The 24,097-nt window shown below is 34.4% G+C and overlaps 1 protein-coding gene across 2 annotated transcripts in view; it reads left to right on the forward strand.

The window, feature by feature from the left end:
* The window catches only part of LOC143222086 (cAMP-dependent protein kinase type II regulatory subunit-like), a 126,537-nt gene that overhangs the window by 37,524 nt on the left and 64,916 nt on the right, over positions 1-24,097 (forward strand). The window contains exon 1 of one of the 2 annotated variants that reach the window (XM_076448005.1): positions 15,605-15,815. The exons of the other annotated variant lie outside the window; for it this stretch is intronic. Within the exon in view, the coding sequence (XP_076304120.1) occupies positions 15,686-15,815 (130 nt within the window). The 5' untranslated portion in view covers positions 15,605-15,685. Of the gene's footprint in view, positions 1-15,604; positions 15,816-24,097 lie in introns of those variants that run through there. 2 annotated transcript variants of the gene reach the window in all.

A 24,097-nucleotide genomic window follows, 5' to 3' on the forward strand; every position in this document is an offset into this window, starting at 1 on the left:
AGAACAACGTTTTGACCTTCCTAGATCATCTTCAGGTTAACATAACCTAGCGAGGTCGAAAACGTTGTTCCAGACTATTGTGTTGATTTATGCCTAACTTTAAATAAACAAACAAATTATTTGGCAAGTAAAACCAATTGGTAATTAGTAAGATATCTCGTACTTCCTCCCAGGACCTGACCAGTTTATAAAAGATTAGTGTAGTCTTATTTTGTCAAAGATAATAACAGTATAATAACTTTAGTATATAGATGAGCATAGATAGATGTTTGAAGCAATATATGCCGGCAAATGTTACGAGTAAAGAAAACTGCATTTAAAAGTCATGCTTTTCCAATTATTTTTTAGTTCGCATCTTTCTGTAGTTAATAACGAAAAATTCATACACAAAAATAGTTTATTTTAAAAAAATGTTTTTTAATACGTCTCGGTGTATAAATAGCTTCTAATGTCCAAAATTAAAAATATTAATTGTATACTGAAGCCAAAATAAAGGTGAGGTGATAAGTGTATTTCCTTCATTCTCAATTGTTAGTATGTCGTAAAATGTATGAAATAACTTACAATGTTTTGTAATAAAATACAAACATAGTAAGCGACCTTTAAAAACTATGGAATCAAATATTATTATTTTGTAGGGAAGTTAAGCGTTTACTCCAATTACTACTGCGATAATTTACTTTCAGAATATGTACTTTTTATAGTTTTCAATTACTTATATAAACTTATAAAACAAATTATATGTCTACGATTTTAGTTTCAGCTGGTAAGACCAATATTGATTGTTTGGTAAATTAAGCCTTGTTTCAGTTCTTTCCTGCCTCTATAGTTTTTACTGACTTAGACAGTTTCTGTCTTCCTCCTTTGTATGTTTGTTATGGTGACCACTTCAATACGTCGTGTTGGATTACCAGTACGACCTTCACTTAGAAAGATAGAGCTGTTGTCAACTGAGTTTATCTTTTTGTGAGTGTCTTGTCTTTATGAGGTTACCTGACTTTCAGAGTATTTTGGACTTTTGTCTCCGGCACAAAAGTAAAGATTATACAGCAGAAATGGCTCTGTGTCTCGACATTAGTTTGTTCGGAATTATAATAGAGTTCATGTATATGAATGTAACGAATTTCTCTTAATGTTTAACACTATCTTTGTTTTGACATTTTTAAGTGTGGATATTCATTTACATTCTGAGTATTAATGTAGACGCCCGGCTACGAGTGGGCTATCTGTGTTGTACACATCACGAGTACTGAAACACGGTTTGTTGCGTCAGAAGTCTTCAGATGAATTTATAAAGACATAGTTGAGGTTGTAGTAAGTTGATTCAATAATAAAATAGGATGGCCTACCTCCGGTGTGTACGCTTAAATCTTACACAAGAAAATGGAGTCACACAGAAATACGTTAGCCAGATCTGGTGATTACGTCTAGTCTTTTGGACTTCTTTCAGTTCGTGTCTGATGTGGATAGATATTTTTCCACGTCACTGTCCAATGTGAATGCAAGTTTAGTTTCAAGCACCAATATTTTATCAATGAACATACTGTAGAAGGTATGTACAGCCATGGCCTGTTAGGCACATAACTTACAAATATGTGGTAAGACCATTTAATTTTAGCCAAAAATTTGAAGGGAAACCATTGACTGCAGGAGTTTAATGAGAAGAAGGAATTGTATTGGACAAAGTATTGTAAAGATACGGATCCTATGATTAATACAGTAATGACACCTAATTAGATAAAAAATATTGTTACTATCTTTAATTATTTACAACAAGATCATTAATAAAACCCATGCATAATTATGGATATCAACACTGAAACTATCAGCTAGAACACTTGCATACAGGAGATGTGATTGCACAAGTTGAACAACTTAGCATCACTATTCCAAAACAAGTCGTTAAACCTCAGGCGTTTGTAAAACTATTGTTCAAAGATCATGTGATCAAATTCAGCTCCTTAAAGGCAAACTGAAGAGCTCAAAAGGCTGTTTTTTATAGTTTTCTAGTGTATTTTGGGGAACCAATTAATTAAATAGTCAATAAAACCTTTTTATTTAGTTAACTAGTATCTAGCCAGTGACAAGTAGAACTGGATAAACAAGGTTCGTCATAGGCTACTTTTAACATTTGCAATGGTTTCTATGAGTTGCCTGGTGTCATCTGGTCTGTATAATCTTCCAGCCCGTTTTGGTTAAATGATGGAAATTTCTTTAAGTGTAAGTGTTATCAGTGAAATACAGTTTATCAGTTATGAAATGCTCTGGTGATTAGGACACTCGATTTTTAAACTGTGTGTTGTGGATTTTAATCCTTTTATCGAAAATGCTTGTTTTTTCAGTCATGGGGATGCTACAATGTTATGGTCAATCCCACTATATCAGTGGTAAAGAGTAATTAAAGAGTTGGCATTTGGAAGCCTTCCTTCTAGTTTGTCATTTCTAAATTAGGACCGGCCAGCGCAGATATCTAATTAGTAGCTTTCTGCGAAATTCAAGAAACAAACAAAATGTGTCGGACTTCGCTGGTATAGTGAAATATTATGACAGATTTATATATAGTCACCCACAGATGGCAACAGTATGGGATGTTCACTTTGACCACACTGATTGCTGTAGACCGCAATGTGTAATCTATCAGCTTACTGTGTTTAATACTCGGAAGACAGTTTCATAATGTTTATCTCAAATTATTTAAAACTAGCAGAGAAACCGTTTAGGTTGGCTAATGTTTGGAATTATGTAATCACGATAAATATTAAATGTTTGATTTTCGTCAGAGCAGAATAATACCCGTAGTATCTTTATCTTATCAGTTCTCTTATGTAGCTGATCACTCAATACAAGGTGAGCCAAGTAAGTTACTTTAGATTAATGGTGTAACTATACAGTCACACTGGGGCCTGCGCTTAAAAGGATCTGAAACAGGAATGTCTGTAAAAAAAACAAACAAAAAACATTGAACATATATAAACACTTTAACACCTGCTGGACATTTGTTTTTGAAGTTAAAAACTGCCAAAACATGGCGCTAAATACAAATTGTGGTAACCCTGTTGTGTCTCGAAATAAGTGCTTTTGTATTAAAAGTTGTTATAGTTTTTAATATTTTATAGGAATTTAATTTAATGCTCAGTATAGTGTTTTCTACATGTTAAAATAAATAAAGTCTAGGAATTTGTATTATTAGGTTAAAAACTTAAAACATATTAAGTGAAGAATATCCAGAATTAGAGTTAGATCGAGGGAAATGTAAGAACCTCCACTTGAAAGGGGCTTTTCTCAAAATATAATTGTATTTACTCTGAACGTGTGCGCGTAATATGTCGAATTCGAGAGCAATGCTCTGACTGAGAACTGTACATAAGATGTAGTGTTAAATTTGTTGATTTAACCCTTTATTGTTAAGGCCTTTTGACCTGTGACTGGAGCCAATGTTCTCTGGTTAAGCCACTGCAAAAAGTTAGTTTTTGTGACAAATTTGCTTCCTGTATTTCACTTTAATGGCGTTATAGTCAATTTATAAAATGTATAGGCTACTCGGCGTTTCTTTCAATGTTACCTTTTGTAGTCCTCCGCTAGTACAGCGGTAAGTCTACGGATTTACAACACTAAAATCGGGGGTTCGATTCCCCTCGGTGGACTCAGCATGTAGACCCACATGAAATAAAAATGTATTCTAAAATGGCTCGTATGGGTATGTAAACTTAAAATAAAGCACAAAAGATCGTTTCGATCCTCTTAGGTCTTCTTCAGAGAAGGTCGAAACGTTGTTCTGTGCTTTACTTTAATTAAAGTTTTAATACCCACCAGTCATCTTTAGAATACAAGATAAAACTTTCATTTTGGTGTGAATTTCGCGCACAGCTACACGATCCCTATCTGCGATAACCATCACTAATTTAACAGTGTAAGACCAGAGGGAAGACAGCTAGTCATCACCACCTACCGCTAACTCTTGGGCTACTCTTTTACCAACGAAGAATGGAATTGACTGAACATTTGTAATGCTATCACAGCTGAAAGGGCGAGCATGTTTGGTGTGAAGGGGATTCGAGTTCGCGACCCTCAGATTGCGATTCGAACGCCTTAACAACCTGGGAGTGCTAGTTAGTTTTTCATTTAATCTCTGTTGAGATCAAGTTGAAAATACCTACCCGTTTCAAACTCTAGTTTAACTGGAAGAATCGTTTCGAAACGTTAAAATAAAATACTACCAGCAGCAGGTGAGAACTGAAACGGTGATACGTTTGAGTGGCTCACGGAATTTATATTGTAGTTTAGAATGATTGAGTCACGTGTAGTATGAATGACTTTCATAAAAAAAGCAGCGCTTATTCAAGTTTCATTGTTTGTAATAATTAAGTACAAAGGTACACAACTGATTATCTATGCTCTGTTTAACACGCATATCGAAACCCGGTTTCTAACGTTGGAAGTCCGCTGTGCCACTGTGGAGCCTTCCTTATTCAAGTAATTTTTTCCCTTTTTTCTATAGATTTTTGTACATGTTTCTTTTTCGTAAATTACACTTTCAACTTATAATGATAATAATAACAAAACTAGGGAAAATTTACCGACAGCACATTTGCCAGAACGTTTTACAAAGTTCAATATTTCAAGGACCTCATGAAAAAAATTGTAATATTTGAATGCTTTCTCTAAAATTATGAAAAGGTTATGTTTATCTTTAAAAAATAATGTCACGTAGTTGATTTGTTTATTTGTTGTAAAGCGTAAAGCAACACAATGGGCAATCCGTGTTCTGCCTGCAGGATGTACTGGAAAACTACTTTTAGAAGGCTAAAAGTAGCTTTCAGACTTGCCGCTATACATGCTGTGTATAGAAACTTTTACAACAAAGAAACGAGAGCGTTAAGCTAACCTGAACAAAGATGCAGTCGTTTCGAATGTTTTAAATGGCTAATAGTAGCTTGGAATAGTGAGCATTATATGAATTACTTCTGCTCAAAGGCAGTTCTTGTAACAGTGTGGTTTCGTAAAATAATTTTCAAGAAACTGACTGACCGTAGCCCCCTCCAAAACACAACACTTTTCTATTAAATCTTAAATTACTTTTAATTAATGCACAAAGTAATTCACAGGAAAGCGAAATAGTAGTGCCATTTAATGTCGCCGTAATGTTTTGCGCGAAAGTAAAACAAACCAAAACCTATAGACATTTAAGGGTAAAACCGAGCGAATATACACCTACAAGATGCGGATCTGCATAATCCTAGAGTAATTAAGTAATATTCGTGCTGATCGAGAAAATAGGATGCGATATGTAAAGAAATGAAGCGTTTGAGCTACACCGAGGGCGATGTAGTTGCCATGACAACGCGTGCAACGAGTACGAAGCGATGCATGCGCTGATCGTTTCTCATTTTAATTGCAACAGCGTGGCCTACGAAGCTTGTTCGTGAGCTATGATTTGAGATGAAAAGCATTTCCTGTAAATGGAGACTCTTTTTTTATTTACGGGAAATTATTAGTTATTTTATTTTTAATCTTTCAGTCCGACTTTGAATTAACTGTGATTGTTTTATAAAAAATGTAATGTAATAAAATATAAGTAGCTTTGATGAATGATATTTATGTAAACGATTTACACGAAAACAAGTATAACTAATATGTCGACTGTCAATCTGGTAAGATTTTTTTTTTTTATTCTGAATTTCTCGGAAAGCTACACGAGGGCTATCTGCGCTAGCCATCTCTATTTTAGCAGTGTAAGACTAGAGGGAAGGCAGCTAGTCATCACCACCCACCGTCAACCCTTGAGCTACTCTTTTTACCGACGAATATTGGGATTGACCCTCACATTATGACGCTCCTACGACTGAAAAGGTGGGCATGTTTGCTGCGACGTGGATTCGAACCCGTGACTAAAATCAGATTGCGAGTGGAGCGTCCTGACCATCTGATCTTGCTATTGCCCGATCTGGTTAGAAACTAACTAATTACTCAAATTAAAAAATACTCATAAAAAAACAACAAACGAACAAACGCGGATATCATCAGAAGTTTACTTCATATTTTCTTCGCTGATCCTTGCAAAATTGGAATCATCTTGATATAACCTCAACTGTTTTTGTTGTTATTGTTTTTTGTGGCGAATTTCAAGGTATACATTTGATAAGAAGAATTTCAAACCTAGTTATTGATTTTCTGTTTACTTTACTTATGACTGGAAAACTTGTCATCTAGAGTCCAGAACTACCGTGGACTTTTAAATTTAGTATTGAACCCTTACATACTGAATTGTTTAACTGTTTTCGGATCTAGGACTTTGTTAGTCACAGAGCGGCCCTTTTGTTTGTTAAATTTCAACAAACTAGCTCAGTGAGGACTACCTGCGTTAGTTGGAGGGAAGACAGCTGATCAACAACGTCCACCGCTAACTTTTGGACTACACTGGATCAACAAATAGTGGGATTGACCCTCACAATATGACATCCACACAGTTGAAATGATGAACATCTTGTTTGATGACAGTATTCGTTCCCGCGAGTGTTGTAACTCATAAAATCATTTAATATGATGCAATATATGGACCGCACCGCTAGTGAATGACATGAAATCAAGTCGGTGTAATTTAAGGGTTAGGAAATAATTTACTACTTATGAGATGTTCATATATGATCTAGTCATCCGGCATCCACAATTTTCTAAAAACATAGGTCATTTAACGTTCGCTCTTTCGCATCTATTTGTAACACTCCAAGGAAGTAATCATGGAGTGTATTAGACAGATTGACAACCTCGTACATACATCAGCAAAATCACTAAGAAAGTACTGAAGTCATTATGTAAGCACCCAGTATTTGACAGTAAACAAAACAAAAGATACACATTTATTCTTAAGAAAAAAAAACTTATCTTAATTAAAGGAATCAAGTTTTACTAGACACACGTCGTAACTTTTATCCAGGAGAGCACTACAGTGCTATATTTGAAATAATTTAATACATTAGTACACTATTAGGCACATGTTGACTTAGTTCTGTTAAAACACGAGAATATTTAATAAACTTGTAGAATGTTAAGCAGAAATTATCTTCTTACTGTAGAATAGTGTTAAGCATGTGTTGACTAAGTATTGAGTAATGTTAAGCATATGTTGACTAAGTATTGAGTAATGTTAAGCATATGTTGACTAAGTATTGAGTGATGTTAAGCATATGTTGACTTATCATTGAGTAATGTTAAGCATGTGCTGACTTGTTATTGAGTAATATTGAATAACCTGCTCGCCTTTTCAGCCGTGGAGACGTTATAATGTGACAGTCAAGCCCACTATTGGTTGGTAAAAGAATAGCCCAAGAGTTGGCGGTGGGTGCTGATAACTAGTTGCCTTCCCTGTAGTCTTACACTGCTAAATTAGGGACGGCTAACGCAGATAGCCTTCCTGCAGCTTTGCGCGAAATTCAAAACAAACAAACCAAACAAACATGTTGCTCTAGTATAGTAGTATAATACCGGATACGTGTTGATTTAATATTTTAGTGTAATGTTAGATAAATGTTGCTTTAGTATTCTAGTATAACACTAGCTATAGGATGATTTAGTATTCTTGTATCAAAACTAGGTGCGTGTTGTTTTAGTTTTCTAAAATAATACTAGATACCTGTTGCTTCAGTACTCTAGTATAAAATTAGATACATATTGGTTTAATATTCTATTATAACTTTAGATATATGTTGCTTCAGTATTTTAGTATAACACTAGCTACGCGTCTCTTTAGTATTGTAACACTAAATTCGTGTTGCTTCAGTACGTAAGTATAAAACTACATTCGTGAGTTTTTATAGTATGGCACTAGATAAGTATTATTTAATATTTTAGTATAACATTAGATAAGTGTCGATTTTTATTCTGACATAAAATTAAATAGGTGTTGCTTACAAATTCTGATATCACACTATATAAGTGTTGCGGTAATAGACTGTATTTATAATATCGGTATTTTAGGACAATGTTAGAAACGTTTTGAGCTAATGCTCTGATATGTTTGGATGACGCACTGAATCTTGTGTTTTTACTCTGTTAGTGTTTAAAATATCTTTCTAAAAATACGTATTTATCTAGTATTAAAACATGATAGAATATACTGATCTGCCTGCCTAATAGAACTGATGGCCTTATTTTCTGATTATTAATGATTTTTAGGGTTATTGCTCTGGGCTTATGACGTAAATGTATCATCATTTCATTTGTCGTCTTTGTAATTCCGTTTTGTGAGCTAGCGGTAATCTATTTATTATCTTTCATGGACTTGTTCTTTTGTTACTAAGTGCTTAAGACCAGGAAAAAGCATCGAAAAAAAGAGAGAAAGAAACGAACCAAGTATAGATATAAGTCGTCTCTTGTAAAAGCGGTTGTAACATACTGAACTGAGGATCCTCAAATAAACATCTCGTTTCGTGTTTCGACAAATGTAATCCACTGGATTAAAAAGGAAGCCTACCATATGAAAAAGAACACATGCTATTGAATGGACTTGTGTATGATTAGTAACAGTAATTCTGTTAAGGTCACTTGTATAATCTTTGGGTATGAGCACTGGGGAATGTATATATATATATACACACAAACACACTGTCTTGAAACTCGTAGAATATATACATATAGAATATATACATATCTAACTAGATATTTAAAACTATTCGAGTAATTTACTAGCCACCATGAATAGCTGTATCAAAACTTTTATAGTTCACGGACATACTTTAACAATGAAATAAACTGATGACGTGCAAAAATTATAAATAAATTATTTTTATTTTTCTTCCATTTCGTTATTGAATATGAATTTATTGGAAAAAATATTTCAATAGCTCGGTCTGACATGTCTTAAATTTGTGGATAAGTTTCTTATTTTAGTTCTTAAAATTTAAATATCCAGTTTACTTATCTTATAAGACTCAAAAAGGACTAGATTAAAAAAAAATCTGCCAAAACAGGATAAATAAAAATATTCTAAGCGTATAATTTTTCAAAAGTTTAATTTGTTTAGTCAGAAGATTAAAAAAGCAGAAAGAAAGGACTAGTTTTAACAAAACATAGTGCTATAAGATTACACCATTTTCAGAGAGAAATTTGTTTATTCAGAAGATTAAAAAAGCAGAAAGAAAGGACTAGTTTTAACAAAACATAGTGCTATAAGATTACACCATTTTCAGAGAGAAATTTGTTTATTCAGAATACCAGTACTGGAAACTTTATCCACATTAATAAGTTTGTTTGGTTTGTTTTAAATTTCGCACAAAGTTACGCGAGAGCTATCTGCACTAGCTGTCCCTAATCGAGCAGTGTAAGACTAGAGATAAGACAGCTGGTCATCATCACCCATCTCCAACTCTTGGGCTACTCTTTTAACAACAAATAGTGGGATTGATCGTGATATTATAACGCCTCCACGGCTGAAAGGGCGAGCATGTTTGGTGTGACGAGGATTCAAACACGTGACCCTCATATTACGAGTCGAGTCCCTTAACCACCTGGCCATGCCAAGCAATATTAATAAGTCCAGTAGAAGCTGTACACAGAAATATATTGATTGATAATGAGTTAAGAGGAAAAGTTGCCACTTGATTTTTCCAACTGATGAAAATCTTGCAACTTTTGTACATAAAACATTCTTTCGGTAAGTGTTGTTGTTTATAATTACGTACAAAGCAATACAAAGGGCTTTCCGTGCTCTGCCCACCACGGGTATCGAAACCCGAATTTTAGCGATATAATTCGTAGACATGCCACTGTGACACAGGAGGGCATAAGTTATGATATAAAACAAGTAGTATGTAATTTAAATTATGACACTAAGAAAACTATAACTTAAGTTGTAACACCAAGTAATATATAACCTGTGCCACTGAGGAATAAGTGAAACTGGTATTTAGACGTCGCCACGACCTACGATTAACGTTACCTCTCACAGATGTACACTCAATAAGGAAATGTTAAAATACACAATTTAGAAAGGGTAGTTGCTTATGTAATAAATTTAACGAAAATTTCTCAAGTTCTAGCCTAGTTTACAGTGAACGTTTACAGTGGTTGTAAAATTTTATTTTTACTGTTATGGTATTTGTAAAATTTGAAAGAAAGCTACAAAGGTTTTTAAAAATAATAATTATATTTGTAGATTTTGAGTCGCTTATACAATATCGTGACCCCTCTATATGGAATATTTCTTTAAGTTAAACGTAACAGATGGCGCCACTTTGTTAAGTGTATAATGCAATTGTTTGTTTGAATTTTGCGCAAAGCTACACGAGAGCTATCTGCGCTAGCTGTCCCTAATTTAGCAGTGTAAGACTAGAGAGAAGGCAGCTAGTTATCATCGCCCTCCGCCAACTTTTGAGCTACTCTTTTACCAACGAATAGTGGGATTGATCATAACTTTATAAGGCCCCCACGACTGAAAAGACGAGAATGTTTGGTGTGACGGGGATTCGAATTACCAGATTACGAGGCGACTAACTTAACCACCTGGCCATGCAAGGCCTTATCACTAATAGCTATGTGAACTCCTTATACATTTGGATGATTGCCACGTCCATTATTTACTGTGGATAAAAGTGGGTATTAGAAAAGTAATACCAAAAACAAAACCCGAACCAAATTAAACTTCTTTTCTACGGTACAATGCGGATCACTGAAATACGCACTTTAGTAAACCAATAAAATTAAAAGAAGTAACAACTAAACTCGGTACTGACCTACTGTTTATAATAATTGCTTCTATTCACACAAAAGTTTAATTTTAATCTCTTATCCAAGTAAGAACATAAAAATATAAATAATTAGTTACACTCATTGTCGAGTTGATCTTAATCTATCTCTAAGTAGGTGGCTAACTCTGATCATAAGTTAATGTCAATTAGATGCATTTTTAGACACAGTTAAGTGGCTCATAGAAATAATTTGACTTGACTTGGTTTTCTCAACTACAAACTTTTATCTCATAGTTCCGTCGTCTCTAAACCAATTGAGATCTAATTACAGTTTCGGGCTCAGTAGGTCAAACCCTTTCGTTTAATGTATTTGACTACGCTTAAGATCTCATTGAGATTAATTTACTCTAATCCTGTCTAAAAGAATTTCAGTTTGAAGGTAGGCTCGTGGAGATCCTAATGAGTAATGAAATCAAATCGAAATTACGCGGCTCCATGCTCGGTATTACTGGCTCACAAATTATAGTTGATAAAAAGGAAAAAAAATGTAATATAGATTAATTCATTCTAATCCTATCTCAAATAATTTCAACTGCTGCGGCTGTTGACAATGCCTTCAATTAGATTATCAATTTTTGCTTTAAAAATCTAAAAAAAAAACATTTTTATAAATCATGAAAGCGGAAAGTCACAGGCACGTTTGTAATATACACCGAATTATAAAGAAACTAATTATGATATGAAGCGTTTGTCGATTTTGCAGGTTACTGGACATTGAAAAAACAGATTTACAACTCAATGGTATTTAAGCCTTTAACGTGTTGAGTTTTGTAATTTCCACTCGTACCCGTTTAATATTTACTGTCCTAAGTTGTAGGCATTTCTAAACATGTGTATTTATAATATGCCCTTTAATGACAATTCAGCACCAACCAGCTGAAATCAGACCTAGTTTAAAACCATTGTTATTCAATATCCATGACAATATTTGGTTCTGTTTTTGTTAAAATGAAGACATAGTTATTATGGTAACAATGACTTGTTTAGACTTTGTTTAATCTTCAATGGTTTGTAGTAGTGTTATTCCCGCATCACGTTTCATAAGGTGTGTTATCATCATAAAGCTATGCCTTCTTAACCTTGGTAGACTTAGTATAAAGTATTGACTTGGCATAGCCGCAGGTTTCATTCCCTTTCATCGAACATTCTTTCCCTGTCAGCGGTAAAGATGTTATAATAGTTGGTAAAACAGTAGCCCAAGAGTTGGCGGTAGGTTGTGCTGGTTAATTGAATTACAGGCGGATAGCACAGCTATTCCTCCAATAGCTATGCACAAAGTTCAAACCGAACTCAGTGCGAAATACACATTTTAAACACAATAATAATTTATCTTCACTTTAGTATGAAACAAAAAAATTAGGAATCTAGAAACATGCAAATAGGATTCGTAAAAATAAACTAACGAAACAAGTCTGAATATACTGTACACAGTATTTACTCAAACTACAAACCTATATTTTGGCTTAATTCTGGTAGTGAGATGTCGGTCCGAGATGGCCAGGTTGATTAAGGCGTTCAACTCCTCATCTGAGGGTGTAACGGGTTCGCATCCTCGTTACACCAAACATACTCGCCTTTTGCACAGCCCTGGGGGCGTTATTATGTGACGCTCAAGACCACTATTCGTTGGTAAAAGAGTTGTAACGGTGGTCACCAGTGTAAACCGTCAAAGAAAACGCCGCTTTTTAATCTATTTTATAGCTGGAAAGTAGTACAGAAATATTTAATAAAAATAATTCAAAGAGGTTTGAGGAAAGCATTTAAAAAATAATTAATTAATTTTCTAAATTCTGAGGAAATGTGTACGTTATATGATAAAATATTGAGCGCGAAAGGTCAAAGAATCAAATTAATTAATGGCAAAAAATTTAAGTTTTAAAGTATTTTAAGTCTTAAAAAATAGGAATAGAGGATTTTTGGACCTGAAAGACAACCAAGGGTGGTCAGAATCTTTTGTTTCTCTTCACTCCTCGGGGTTAGAAGGGTAATGTCGAAAGAATTTTGATAGAGCTACTGGGCTTGATTTATTTTCTGTATACAGTGGCGGGGAAGATGTCGACTTTAGGCTTGTGCTGCTATCTATGTGCCATTTATTTTGAAAATAATGATAATGCATGACTTACTTCCTCATATCAAGAACAACGAATTAATAAATTAAAATATTTTGTAATGAGAAAACGAAATGCTGATTCGTCACGTAATTAATGAAGTTCACATCGCTGAATGTACGCAGTTATTAAAATACAACTAAATAATTTTGCGGGAAGACTGCGCATGTACACGTATCTTTATTAATTGCACCAATTTTTTAGGCCTAGTTTGCATGGATTACACAATTTCATTACAAGATTACAAAACTGCTAAATCTGACAGTCATAAAACGTATCTTCCTTCCCACAGTGGCAAAGCGGCATGTCTGTAGACTTACAACGCTAGAAACCGATTTCGATACCCGTGGTGGGCAGACTACAGATAGACCTTTGAGTAGCTTTGTGGTTAACTACAAAAAAACATAAAACATACTGTATGCGAAACATTCCGAATACGTGCACGTGCGAAAGAACTAGCTTATTTTTAATGTTTTCACACAATCTGATCCGGCTTAATTCTGGATTAAACTTATCTGAAATATCGGTAATCTAAGTCGGTATGTTTGTTGGAGATGAGATAGTGTTCCAGCATAAGCGTTTTTGTCGGACTAACTCTAATACGATCGCGCGAGGTTTCTTGTTTCGCACAAGAGGGTGTTTTATGATTGGATATCTCGCGAGAAAATCAGATACTTAAAATAAAAAGTTTGAAAAGTTTTTTTTTCCGATATTCGATACCTTTGTTTAGTCATATCTTCGTTTGTAACATGACCAATATAAAAATATTTAATAGGAAGATGTCTTGATTAATTTTCTAATATTTTCATCACAGTGCTACTGCTGTATCAACCTTCGCCATTTTGTTATCTTGCAAGATATGATATAGTCAACAGGGAGAACCAGCTGATGCACTGTTTCAGACCTCACAATCAATATTTCGAGAGAGTATAATAAATAAATAAAAATCGTGACAGGTATTCCGATTTAACACTTAGCATCTCAAGAAGAGATGCAAAGCAATCGAGGGTGCCCAGAAGAGACCTTCTCTTTGCCCTACTTGTGAAGTTAAATTTAACCGGGCTAGTGATTAATGCCCCTCGTGTAGCTTTGCGCAAAATACAAAACGAAATCCTTTCTACGTTTATTTAAAGTGCATTGTTGTGAAATTAATTTGGCAGATGTTAAAGTTTTTAATAAATTCAATCTGATAACTGGACAGTAATCAACAAAAACATGGTGTTTTGAATTTATAATGATACTATTAAGGCTATCTGTTCCCATTCATAATTTTGAACTACTAAGCAGAAGAAAGACAGCTAGTTAGCAGCTTTCTAACACCCATAATCCACGCTAAGGAGTTGACTGTCACTTCTATAACGCAACTACAGTTGAAAAATGGAGTGAGTGGTATTTAGTGGTATCGCACAGATTTAGAATCGATAGTTCTACCACATGGCCAACCCTCTCCCTGTACAACAAGCCCGACTGCGAAAATCTTCAAGAATTTAGTTTAAATTGGAAACACATAAAGCAGTATTATATTCATATCAAAAGACCACAGAAATAGTGAGGACTATTCATTGTTTTCTAACAAACATTAATTGTCCAAATTAAGATATATAAAGTGTTGACACTCTAAATTGTACGTATAAATTGTGTCTAAAATTGATACATGGAATTTAGGGGGGCAATAAAATATATTCAAAGAAAAACATCTAGAAATGTCGACGATACTTGCCTGCGTTTTCGTTTTTGGTAGCATACTGAACTAATGATAATTATAAAATATATGTCGCTTTATTGTTTCAAACCCAGTTGAAACCCAGATCCTAGCGTTGTAAGTTCGTAAACATACCACTGTTTCAACTACGAAAGAAATGTAACTTAAACGTATTTAAAAATGAAATAGAAACCCTATAACCCGAGCGGTTTCGAAAGGTGCAGCTTTCTTCTTCGGGGGCAAACTGGGAGTCTTGATAAAAATGAAGTAAAAACCCTATAACTCGACCGCTTTCGACAGGTTCCCCTGAAGAAGAAAATCCATCTTTCGAAAGCGCTCTGGTTATAGGATTTCTACTTCATATTTATCCAGACTTCTTGGACTTACGTGTTTTTGAAACATGATGGACTTAAACGTATTTGGTGTTTTATACGACCGTCAAGATTAGACATATAGAAACTTACTGTATATGACATAACATTTGACCTAATTTTGTTGCCATCAGTAGCTGTTCACATATATGAATGTTTTCAATGCTAAAAAAGCACGATTTATAATTAAAAATAATTTGTTTGGTGTTTTAAAGTGGCTCACTCAAATAACACGTATGGCTAAAAGCGTCTGCAAAATTATCAATGACGTTTTTGATCACATATATTTCGATATCTGAAAATCAAGACTTAATAAAAGCCAACAACAACCTTTTGAACAGGTCGTATATGTATACCAAGTGTCCATGATAGCATATCTTTGATAGCTAATCATTTTGCACTTTGAGATTATATGAAAACCTTTTTTCTTGCTTCAATATTTTTCTGTTTGTTACCTTTAACTGTTATTATTTTAACCGTCAACTTCGACTATGTATAAAAGAAGCCAAGAGATTGATATGATAACGATAAGGCTATCCTTCAAAGCAAACGTCATAACATTAACTTATAATTCTCTCTTGCTGATAAAGATTGCTGTGAACTGCTAGAAACTACTGGGTAAACTTTTATCATCCTGTTTGTAGATTTTATTAAGGGGAGTTAATATATTGGATTAATTGAAATTCACTATTAAGTTACTCGTCAGAAGTGTATTAATATTTGTCCACAGTGGGGCGTTTAAGTTTTGTTTCACTTTCAAAAATGCGAAAAATATTTAAAAGGTCCCACCACTATGACTTGAAACATTTCAACATAAACGAAAATTATTGTCACGTGGAAAGGAGTGTGCTTGAAACAGCTATCGAGCAAGACGTGTCACCAGGAGTTACAGGTGAGTAGCGAAAATATTTCATTTGGAGAAAACAGTTGTAGGTGATAAAATTTTAAAATATTTCGGTATAGTTTCTGAGGAAGAAAAAAATTTACCAAGGGGATATAATTCATAAAACCTTTTAAGGGATTGCTGAAATGCGTCTCTATGTCATTGTAATTTCAGATTTACCAAAGCAGCAGTATACTGAATTAATTATTACCCGATGTTTCCAAACTATATAATCCGCTTAGAATTTTGTTTGGGACTGGAAACATTATTTAACTGTAATTTTATCTGTAAATTTAGGCTGCATAGTAGTGTGTAATTTAGACGGCGAAACAACAGAAATCATGCACTCGGGAGCTTGGTAAAACGAAGTCTTGAGCTAACTTTCAAATTAGCCCTGGATGGCCTGGTGGTTAGGGAGCTTGACCCACAATCTGACGGTTCGAAAACATGCTTGCCCTTTTAGCCGTGGGGGAGCTATAAAGTGGTGGTCAATCCCAGTGTTTATTAATAAGTGAGTAGTATAAGAATTGGTGGTGCGTGGTGTTAACGTATCTGTCTTTCCTCTAGTCTATCGCTGCTAACTTATGGATGGCTAGCGCAGACAGCCCACAGGTAGCGTTGCACGAAATTGAACAGAAAAACGTAATATCCAACTGGCAAATCCAAGGACAAGTCACTCCAGATTAACCTATGACTTTGTTAATGAACTGTCTTTAATTAGATTACTGATACAAACTGGAACCAGAGAAAGTTTTCTGGAAAAAAGATTTTGAATTTTTCAAAAAATATTATTCTAATCTGAAATTAAAGGAAAGTATGTTTTATATCATACTAAGTACTCTGACACAGTGGTATGTCTGTCGACTTACAACGCTAAAATCCGAATTTCAATACCCGTGATGAGCAGAGTAGAGATAGTATCTTATGTAGCTTTGTGCTGAATTACAAACAAGTAATATTGTGTTTTTGCCAGTTTAAATAGTCATTATAAAAAACAATCCAAAGAAGGTAGATGAAGTCACCCAGTTTCTACTATAGACTACAAAATAAACCCAATTAATAATTACTAGGAGTAATTGTAATTTTGGTGGTATTTTTATGTGATTCACATATTATCACGCTTCTGTAATCAACAAAGTAAGGAACCCAAATTCCAACTGTTACGTAAATATATATATAAATATATTAGAAAAATAATATTCGTAATTTATCCGATGGTTTTTATGTGGGTTTCATTTACAATTCGGGTAGCTATTGTTTTATTTAGTTATGCAAAACTACACGATGTGTTATCTGCACGTCGTCTATCGCGGTAGTGCTCCCAGTGGCACAGTGGTGTGTCTGCAGACTCTTACTGCTATAAACCAGGTATCGATACTCCTGGTGGGCAGAACACAGATAAGCTATTGTGTAGCTTTGTGCGTAATTCCAAATAATCAATTAATCATTCAAAAATATATCGCGGTGAATTGAACCTCAGATTTTAGCATTAAAAGTATTTAAAGTGACCATTGACCCGCTGGATGACCCAAAAAATTAGGAAGACTAGAATATTGAGTAATTGCATAAGTTAAACATGTCCACTGGAACTGTACTATCAACCAATATAATATTTCTTTTATCTAACCACGTTAATTACATATCAAACTTTCTGATGATATAATCAACTAAAACTTGTAAACAGTAATGACCTAACGTACACTTTGTGTAAGGTCCAGTATTACTGTTGAAACTACTTCCTCTATCTTCGGTCATACTTCTTTTAATGGCTATGGTAACGTCATATTATTGTACGATGTCCCAATTCATTATAACAGATTTCTATAAAGGACAGTAAAGCCATTCTTTGATAACACACCTTGATAAACGTTTCAAAATTATTCACTGTACGTGAAATTTCGCTTCTGAAGTCAAGTTTAACCTGACTCAAGGCACAAAAACCCACTAAATCTGTATAATAAAATATCAATTAATTAATAAGTAGAATTTGTTAATTTAGACAGATCATGACAATAACTTATACCTGACCTCCACAAGCTTACTCTAACTATTAACGAGATATTTAAACTCTTATTTTGCCCAGATCACTATTTAAAAGTATAAATAACATTGACACTTGCCTTAACTTTATAGTGTTAAGCAAATATCGTTCAAAAATATTAAATATAAGATTATTTGGCCAGGCGGTAAGGGCGCTCTACTCATAATCTGAGGGTCATGAGTTCAAATCCCATCACACCAAACATGCTCGCCCTTTCATCCGTGAGGGCGTTATAATGTTACGGTCAATTCCACTATTCGTTGGTAAGAGAGTAGCCCAAGAGTTGGCGGTTGTTGGTGATGAATAGCTGCCCTCTTTCTAGTCTTACACTGCTAAATTAGGGACGGCTAGCGCAAATAGCCCTCGTATAGCTTTTTGCGAAATTCAAAACAAACAAACATTAAGATTATTCGATTTCAAATATATATTTTCAAATTTTGTTGCATTATTAGACCAACTGAGACACTTCAACCAAACTTATCATTTTTCCCGTATTTCTCAATTAAACAACAACATTTTTTTCGATATTGTAATGATATGACAGGTTACATGCTCGTTATTATTTACCTTTTAAAACTAAGACCAATGTGGAAGGGTAACGCGTTCAATGTATTATCACTCCCATTATGTAACTAATATCGTTGATATCAAAACCAAACAGCTATTTCGTTTTAAATGTTGAATGTCCGTTATGTTGTTTTAAGATAACATCTGTTAAAATTTCGATTTACTGAAGGCGTAGAAAATGAATGCACCCAGTTAATTAAACATCCATCATACGTTTCCTAGACGGGTATTTATTGTCATTGTCTAGCTATTAGAGCACTCGACTCGCAATCTGTGACTCACGAACATGCTCGCCCTCTCTTTTGTAGAGAAATTATTATGTGATGATCAATCCCATATTTCGTTAGTAAAGAGTAATCCAGTAATTGGCGGTGGGTGGTATTTACTAGCTGCTTTCCCTTTATTCTATCACTTCAAAATTAGGGACATCTGGCACAGATAGCTTTCGAGTAGCCTTTGTCAAATTAAAAAACACAGAGAAACAACTTTCACATACATTTCTTTAGATTGTACAGTCACATTAGGCACTGCGCAAATCAATCAATAAGTTGCTTGTTGGTTATTTTAAGACGTAACCCCGCAATATCAAAAAGCTTTTATTTGGCAGTATTCAGCTCGCTGACCATGCCAGAATGTTGGTGAACTGATACAAAATGCATTTTGGTAGGAATAATTATTAAGGTAGACAATTTAGCTCTTGACAAACTGTGGATATGAAATTGTAAAATAAAGATAGAATACTTCGAAATTCTTGGGTATTGATGATGATATAAATAGATGTTTAAAATATAAAATACGACAATGTTTCGCTGGCAAGTTAAGTAATTTGCAGAATTCCGTTGTTAAGGTACTCAGTTCTAGTATCACAATGGTCCGACATGGCAAGACGGTTAGAGCGCTCGACTCGTAGTCTGAGGGTGGAGGGTTCGAATCCCCTTCACACCAAACATGCTTACCGTGGAAACATTATTACGTGACGGTTACTCCCATTATTTCTTTGAGAAAATTGTTGCTCTACAGTTGGAGGTGGGTGGTGATGACTTACTACCATCCGTCTAGTCTTACACTGCTAGATTAGGGATGGCTAAAGCAGAAAACTTTCGTGTAGCTTTGAGCGAAATTAAAAAACAAACAAACTAATATTAAAATAGTAACTCTTTGAAGAAATCAACGACACATTAAAGTTGGTACAAAGAAAAGAAGAAAATTACATGAATGGTAAGAACCTTCCACTCAACCCACGACACATCTTCTTAGAAGGAATGCTCATCCCAAGCCGAAAGAATGCTGGCCAGTAAGATAAGAGTGATTGTTTGTTGTTTTTGCTAAGCCTTTTTTTCCAACCTATTTTTCTTTTCAACAGCAGGTATAGATAATACTGAGTTTGAAATAATTATATAAAAATTATCTCATGTAAATTAAGGTTCATTCTCTGTGAATTATTATAGAAGGGTAAGATAATGGTAATGGATACTACACGTCTCTGTTCTTTACCCTACTTTCCTATTGTACAAATTACATTTAGCTAAGATACTTTTAAACAAACAGTTAAAATCTGAACCTGTGATCACCATTAGGGCTTGAACATTTGGTTACTCAACACACAGGCGATGATTCATAATTTTGCCCATTCATTAGGTGCCTTTGGGTGTTCAACAATCAGACAACGACTCATAATGCTGTACTTCCATTAGGTTTTTCATACCTCATCATCTCAACGAGTGGAATCAATATTTGACAACACTAAACCTACACAAAAATAACAATCGGTGTTTGCAATTTACAACAGAATACGCTACATTCCAGTATGATCCCTTTTCCAGATGGCCAGGTAACTACTAGAATACAGAACGTTAAGTAAAGAACTCTTGTCTGTAGTGTGTGACCATATTATAAATATATTGTTCATATAGCCTGGATATGTTTTTTTTTTTTAAATTACGCCCATGAATATGGTTATTCATCAGTTTTCGTAGCTAATCATCTTCTAAATTCTCTCAATCACTAGGTTTATCTATCAATAGACGTATTTTTGTTTTCACTGTAGCCATATGCCTTAGACTATAATATTATCTTCATAGACATGGTTTTGCTGTGGAAACGTCCATATACATTTTCATCGTGCTTTTCCAGACGAAAAAAATTTACGCTCTTACAGCACGATTGCATCTTTTCAGTTCCTTTAAATTCATTAGCTACGCCAGTGGTGCATGGTCCATTTTTAAGGCAAATTCTAGTCTATAAAGGTCTATAGTGTCAGAAGAATATTAGCAGCATTTTGTCTTCATTGTGCATTAATTAAATTCAGGAAACATTTCACTCCACTTGCACATGTTGTGTGCCGTCCTACGTTCACTATAGCAAACTTCCTATTCCATTATAACTCGCATCTATTTCTAGTACAGAAGGTGAATAGGTTATATAAACGATTTTGAAGTCTTACCATACCTTCGTCATTTATTTCGCTACCTCTAGTCATATTTTATCCAACAACCGTGGATTTTGACAATAGTCCTGCAGAATAGTTTCCACTGCCAAAAGACTATCACGTCCAAAGCATAGAACTACTTCACGTATGGTCTCCATAAGTCAACTTGTGAACTATAAAAACAGTTTCAAGTACTCTTTTTAACAGTCCAGTTACACAGAAATATACAGACGATGCTTCTTGAAACTTGAGAAACGTTTTTGTTTGTTAACTGCTTGAGTAAAGCAATAGTTGAAAGGAAGGTATAACTGAAAGCCTTATGTTATTGAATGCATGTCCTACCAGCCTCATTTCCAGGTAAAGATCCTTCTTGACTATATTGTGTGCTGTTGCTTGGGGCACGTGGACGACTTTTGCCATTGGCCTTTGTGTTCATGAATGCTCATCTGTCACAAACACCAAACTTTGTTTACAATAGCTAAGGCACCACTTCCTTTAAGTCTTTTTTTCTTTATTATTATATTCCCCAAGTTGATCTTTATTCCCTAGTTTTCCAACGCCATTAAGTAAAAGAAATGTCTTCAGTTTGGAAATTCTAATTTTTTTTTATCGAAAACATATCTTTGTGATTTAAATGTATAACTAATTTGGAAGGGACTGTCAACATTCTTCCAGAAAGTGATAAATTATCAATGGTGTCAAACTACTCACTACAGGCCAAACAATATCAAAATGTAGTTACGATACATTACGTTCCACCAGAATTTTACATCAGCTGTGGTTGTCACATGGCTTGTTATCTTGTATATTTAAATTCATTTTAACACAATATATTCAGCCCTCTGTATAAAATGGACAGTTTGGACTAAGACAAGCTAACAATTATGTTCACTAAAGCTTTTTTAAATGTTTAAAAAGAAGTTATAATTTTCAGATAAATTAAAATACAATTTACTTAATACTGATGACGGTACAGCCATCTTTGATAAATTTCTTACAAAATATTATGTGTATGAGTTGCATGTTTCTGGAGCCATCTTAGTGAAGTCCACACAGAAACTTAACACCTCTTATTGTCTTTCTTTTTTCTTATGGCCAGGCATGGTCAAGTGTTTAGGATCGCTGAGGATCATGTACTCAAATTTTCTTCCCACAAACATGTCCATCCTTTCATCTAGGTGTTTTTAATATTACGGTCAATCGTACTGTTCGTTGGTGTAAGAGCAGTCCAATAGTTAACGGTGGGTGGTAATGACTAGCTGCATTCCCTTCTTTTCTCACTACTAAATTAGTAATGACTAGTGCAGATAACCCTAGTGTAGCTTTGCGCGAAATTATAAAAAACAAACAACAAGTAATTGTTTTTCTTATTTATAAGTTAGTGTCAACCATGCCTTTTGGTTTAAAGTGGATAAGTTAGCTCATTATCTCTTCCAATTACATGTCTCAGAAATTCTAGTTCTGTATGTACACTTTCCTTGTTTGTTTTTCAGAAAAACCACACGCATGGCTTGTTGGTCAAGGCACTTGCAATTTGGCGGTCACAGGTTCGAATCTCCATCATCGAACGTGCTCGCCCTTTCAGTCGTGGGGACGTTATAATGTTACAGTTAATCCCCAAAAGAGCTGTTAAAGAATTGGCTCTTGTTGATGTTGACTATCTGTCTTTCATCACTGCTAAATTAAGAGATGACTAGCGCATACAGCCCTTGTGTAAACTTGCGCAAACTTCAAAATAAACTAAACAAATCAAACCAGAAGAAACAGTAAGCATTAGGACAAGCACTAATTTGTTTTCTATACATGTAGATAACATTCTCACTGCAGACCACATAAGGTGACCTCCACGTATTCTTTGAGTAGCAGTTGATGCAATTTAAACTCAACGACATTATTCTAAACTCCTATAGTTATTTTTTTGCCAATACCGACCGCAGTGTTTGGTCCACTTTTGTTGATGAATCTTAATTTGCTAGTATTTGGATGTGAATCATAATATGTTGAAGCAATAAGAAAAAATATTCAGTTATTCATCTGAATGTTATTTGTTTCATCTGCCTAAAGTTCACGAGTTCACAGTGGTTCAATTAAATCTTTATGATGATCATTTGATAGGTTGTGAGATCGAGTTTCTTCTCCCAGTATCCCACCCAAGTATTTGAACTGATTTTCACAGAGTATCTCAGTATCAGTGACTCCAGTTTTTCTGGAAGTTATTGTAACTTGTAGATGGAGTATGACAAAGTAACACTAGTCACAGTGCTAGTAGCAGTATCAGTTTTACCGGTACCAGTAATTTTATTTTCACACAGAGTAGTCTTCACTGCCAAATGGCTTTCACTACTCATTTTAGCCGCCCAAGTACTTAGAAATATATAGACGATGCAACTTTTTGTAACTAGAGCGATATTTATTGTGACAAAGAAAATAAATGTGCGGATATATATATATATACACGTAAATATAATGTGTGTGTAAAACTCTACAGCTACTAAATGAAATATTTCAGTAAACAATTTAAGAAAAAATAGGCTTGCTTATAATTTTGTGGGACTCGATTCCCCTCGGTGGGCTCAGCAGATAGCCCGATGTGGCTTTGCTATAAGAAAACACACATTTTTATAATTTTGACTTGGTAAAAGTAATTTCGAATCAAAATAAAATTTTCAGTTCTTCAAAGAAAACAAATTTTGAGAAGGTTTAAAGGAATGTAGGAGGATACGAAAATCAATAATTAAACCCGTAACACAGATTAGCATTTTAAATAATTTCTAAAAAACATATTGTATTGAAATATTTTTGAAATTTCAGTGCTAAGATTTCATAAAAATATCACGAATAGAAATAAGATATTTTATTTGTAGATGATACATAATTTTTAGAAATTTAGTGATTTCAAACTGTCTTATCAAGTTGTGTTTTTCGCGCTGCAATAAAATAAACTACGCAACTGTTGAATCAAATAGATGTAACAAAATCTGATACAGTTAGGTCCTACACAACTGTTACAACAAGTTCTGATAGAGTTAGGTCCTACACAACTGATTAGTCCGGCATGGCTAGGTGGTTAAGGCACCCGACTAATGATTGAGGGCCGCGGGTTCGAACCCCATTACACCAAACATGATCGCCCTTTTAGTCGTGGGGCCATTATAATATCACGATAAATCCCACTATTTGTTGCTAAAAGAGTAGCCCAAGAATTAGAGATGGGTAGTGATGACTAGCTGTCTTCTCTCGTCTTACGCTGCTAAA

Source organism: Tachypleus tridentatus, chromosome 8, assembly GCF_004210375.1.
Source record: "Tachypleus tridentatus isolate NWPU-2018 chromosome 8, ASM421037v1, whole genome shotgun sequence".
Classification (NCBI taxonomy): Eukaryota; Metazoa; Arthropoda; class Merostomata; order Xiphosura; family Limulidae; genus Tachypleus; species Tachypleus tridentatus.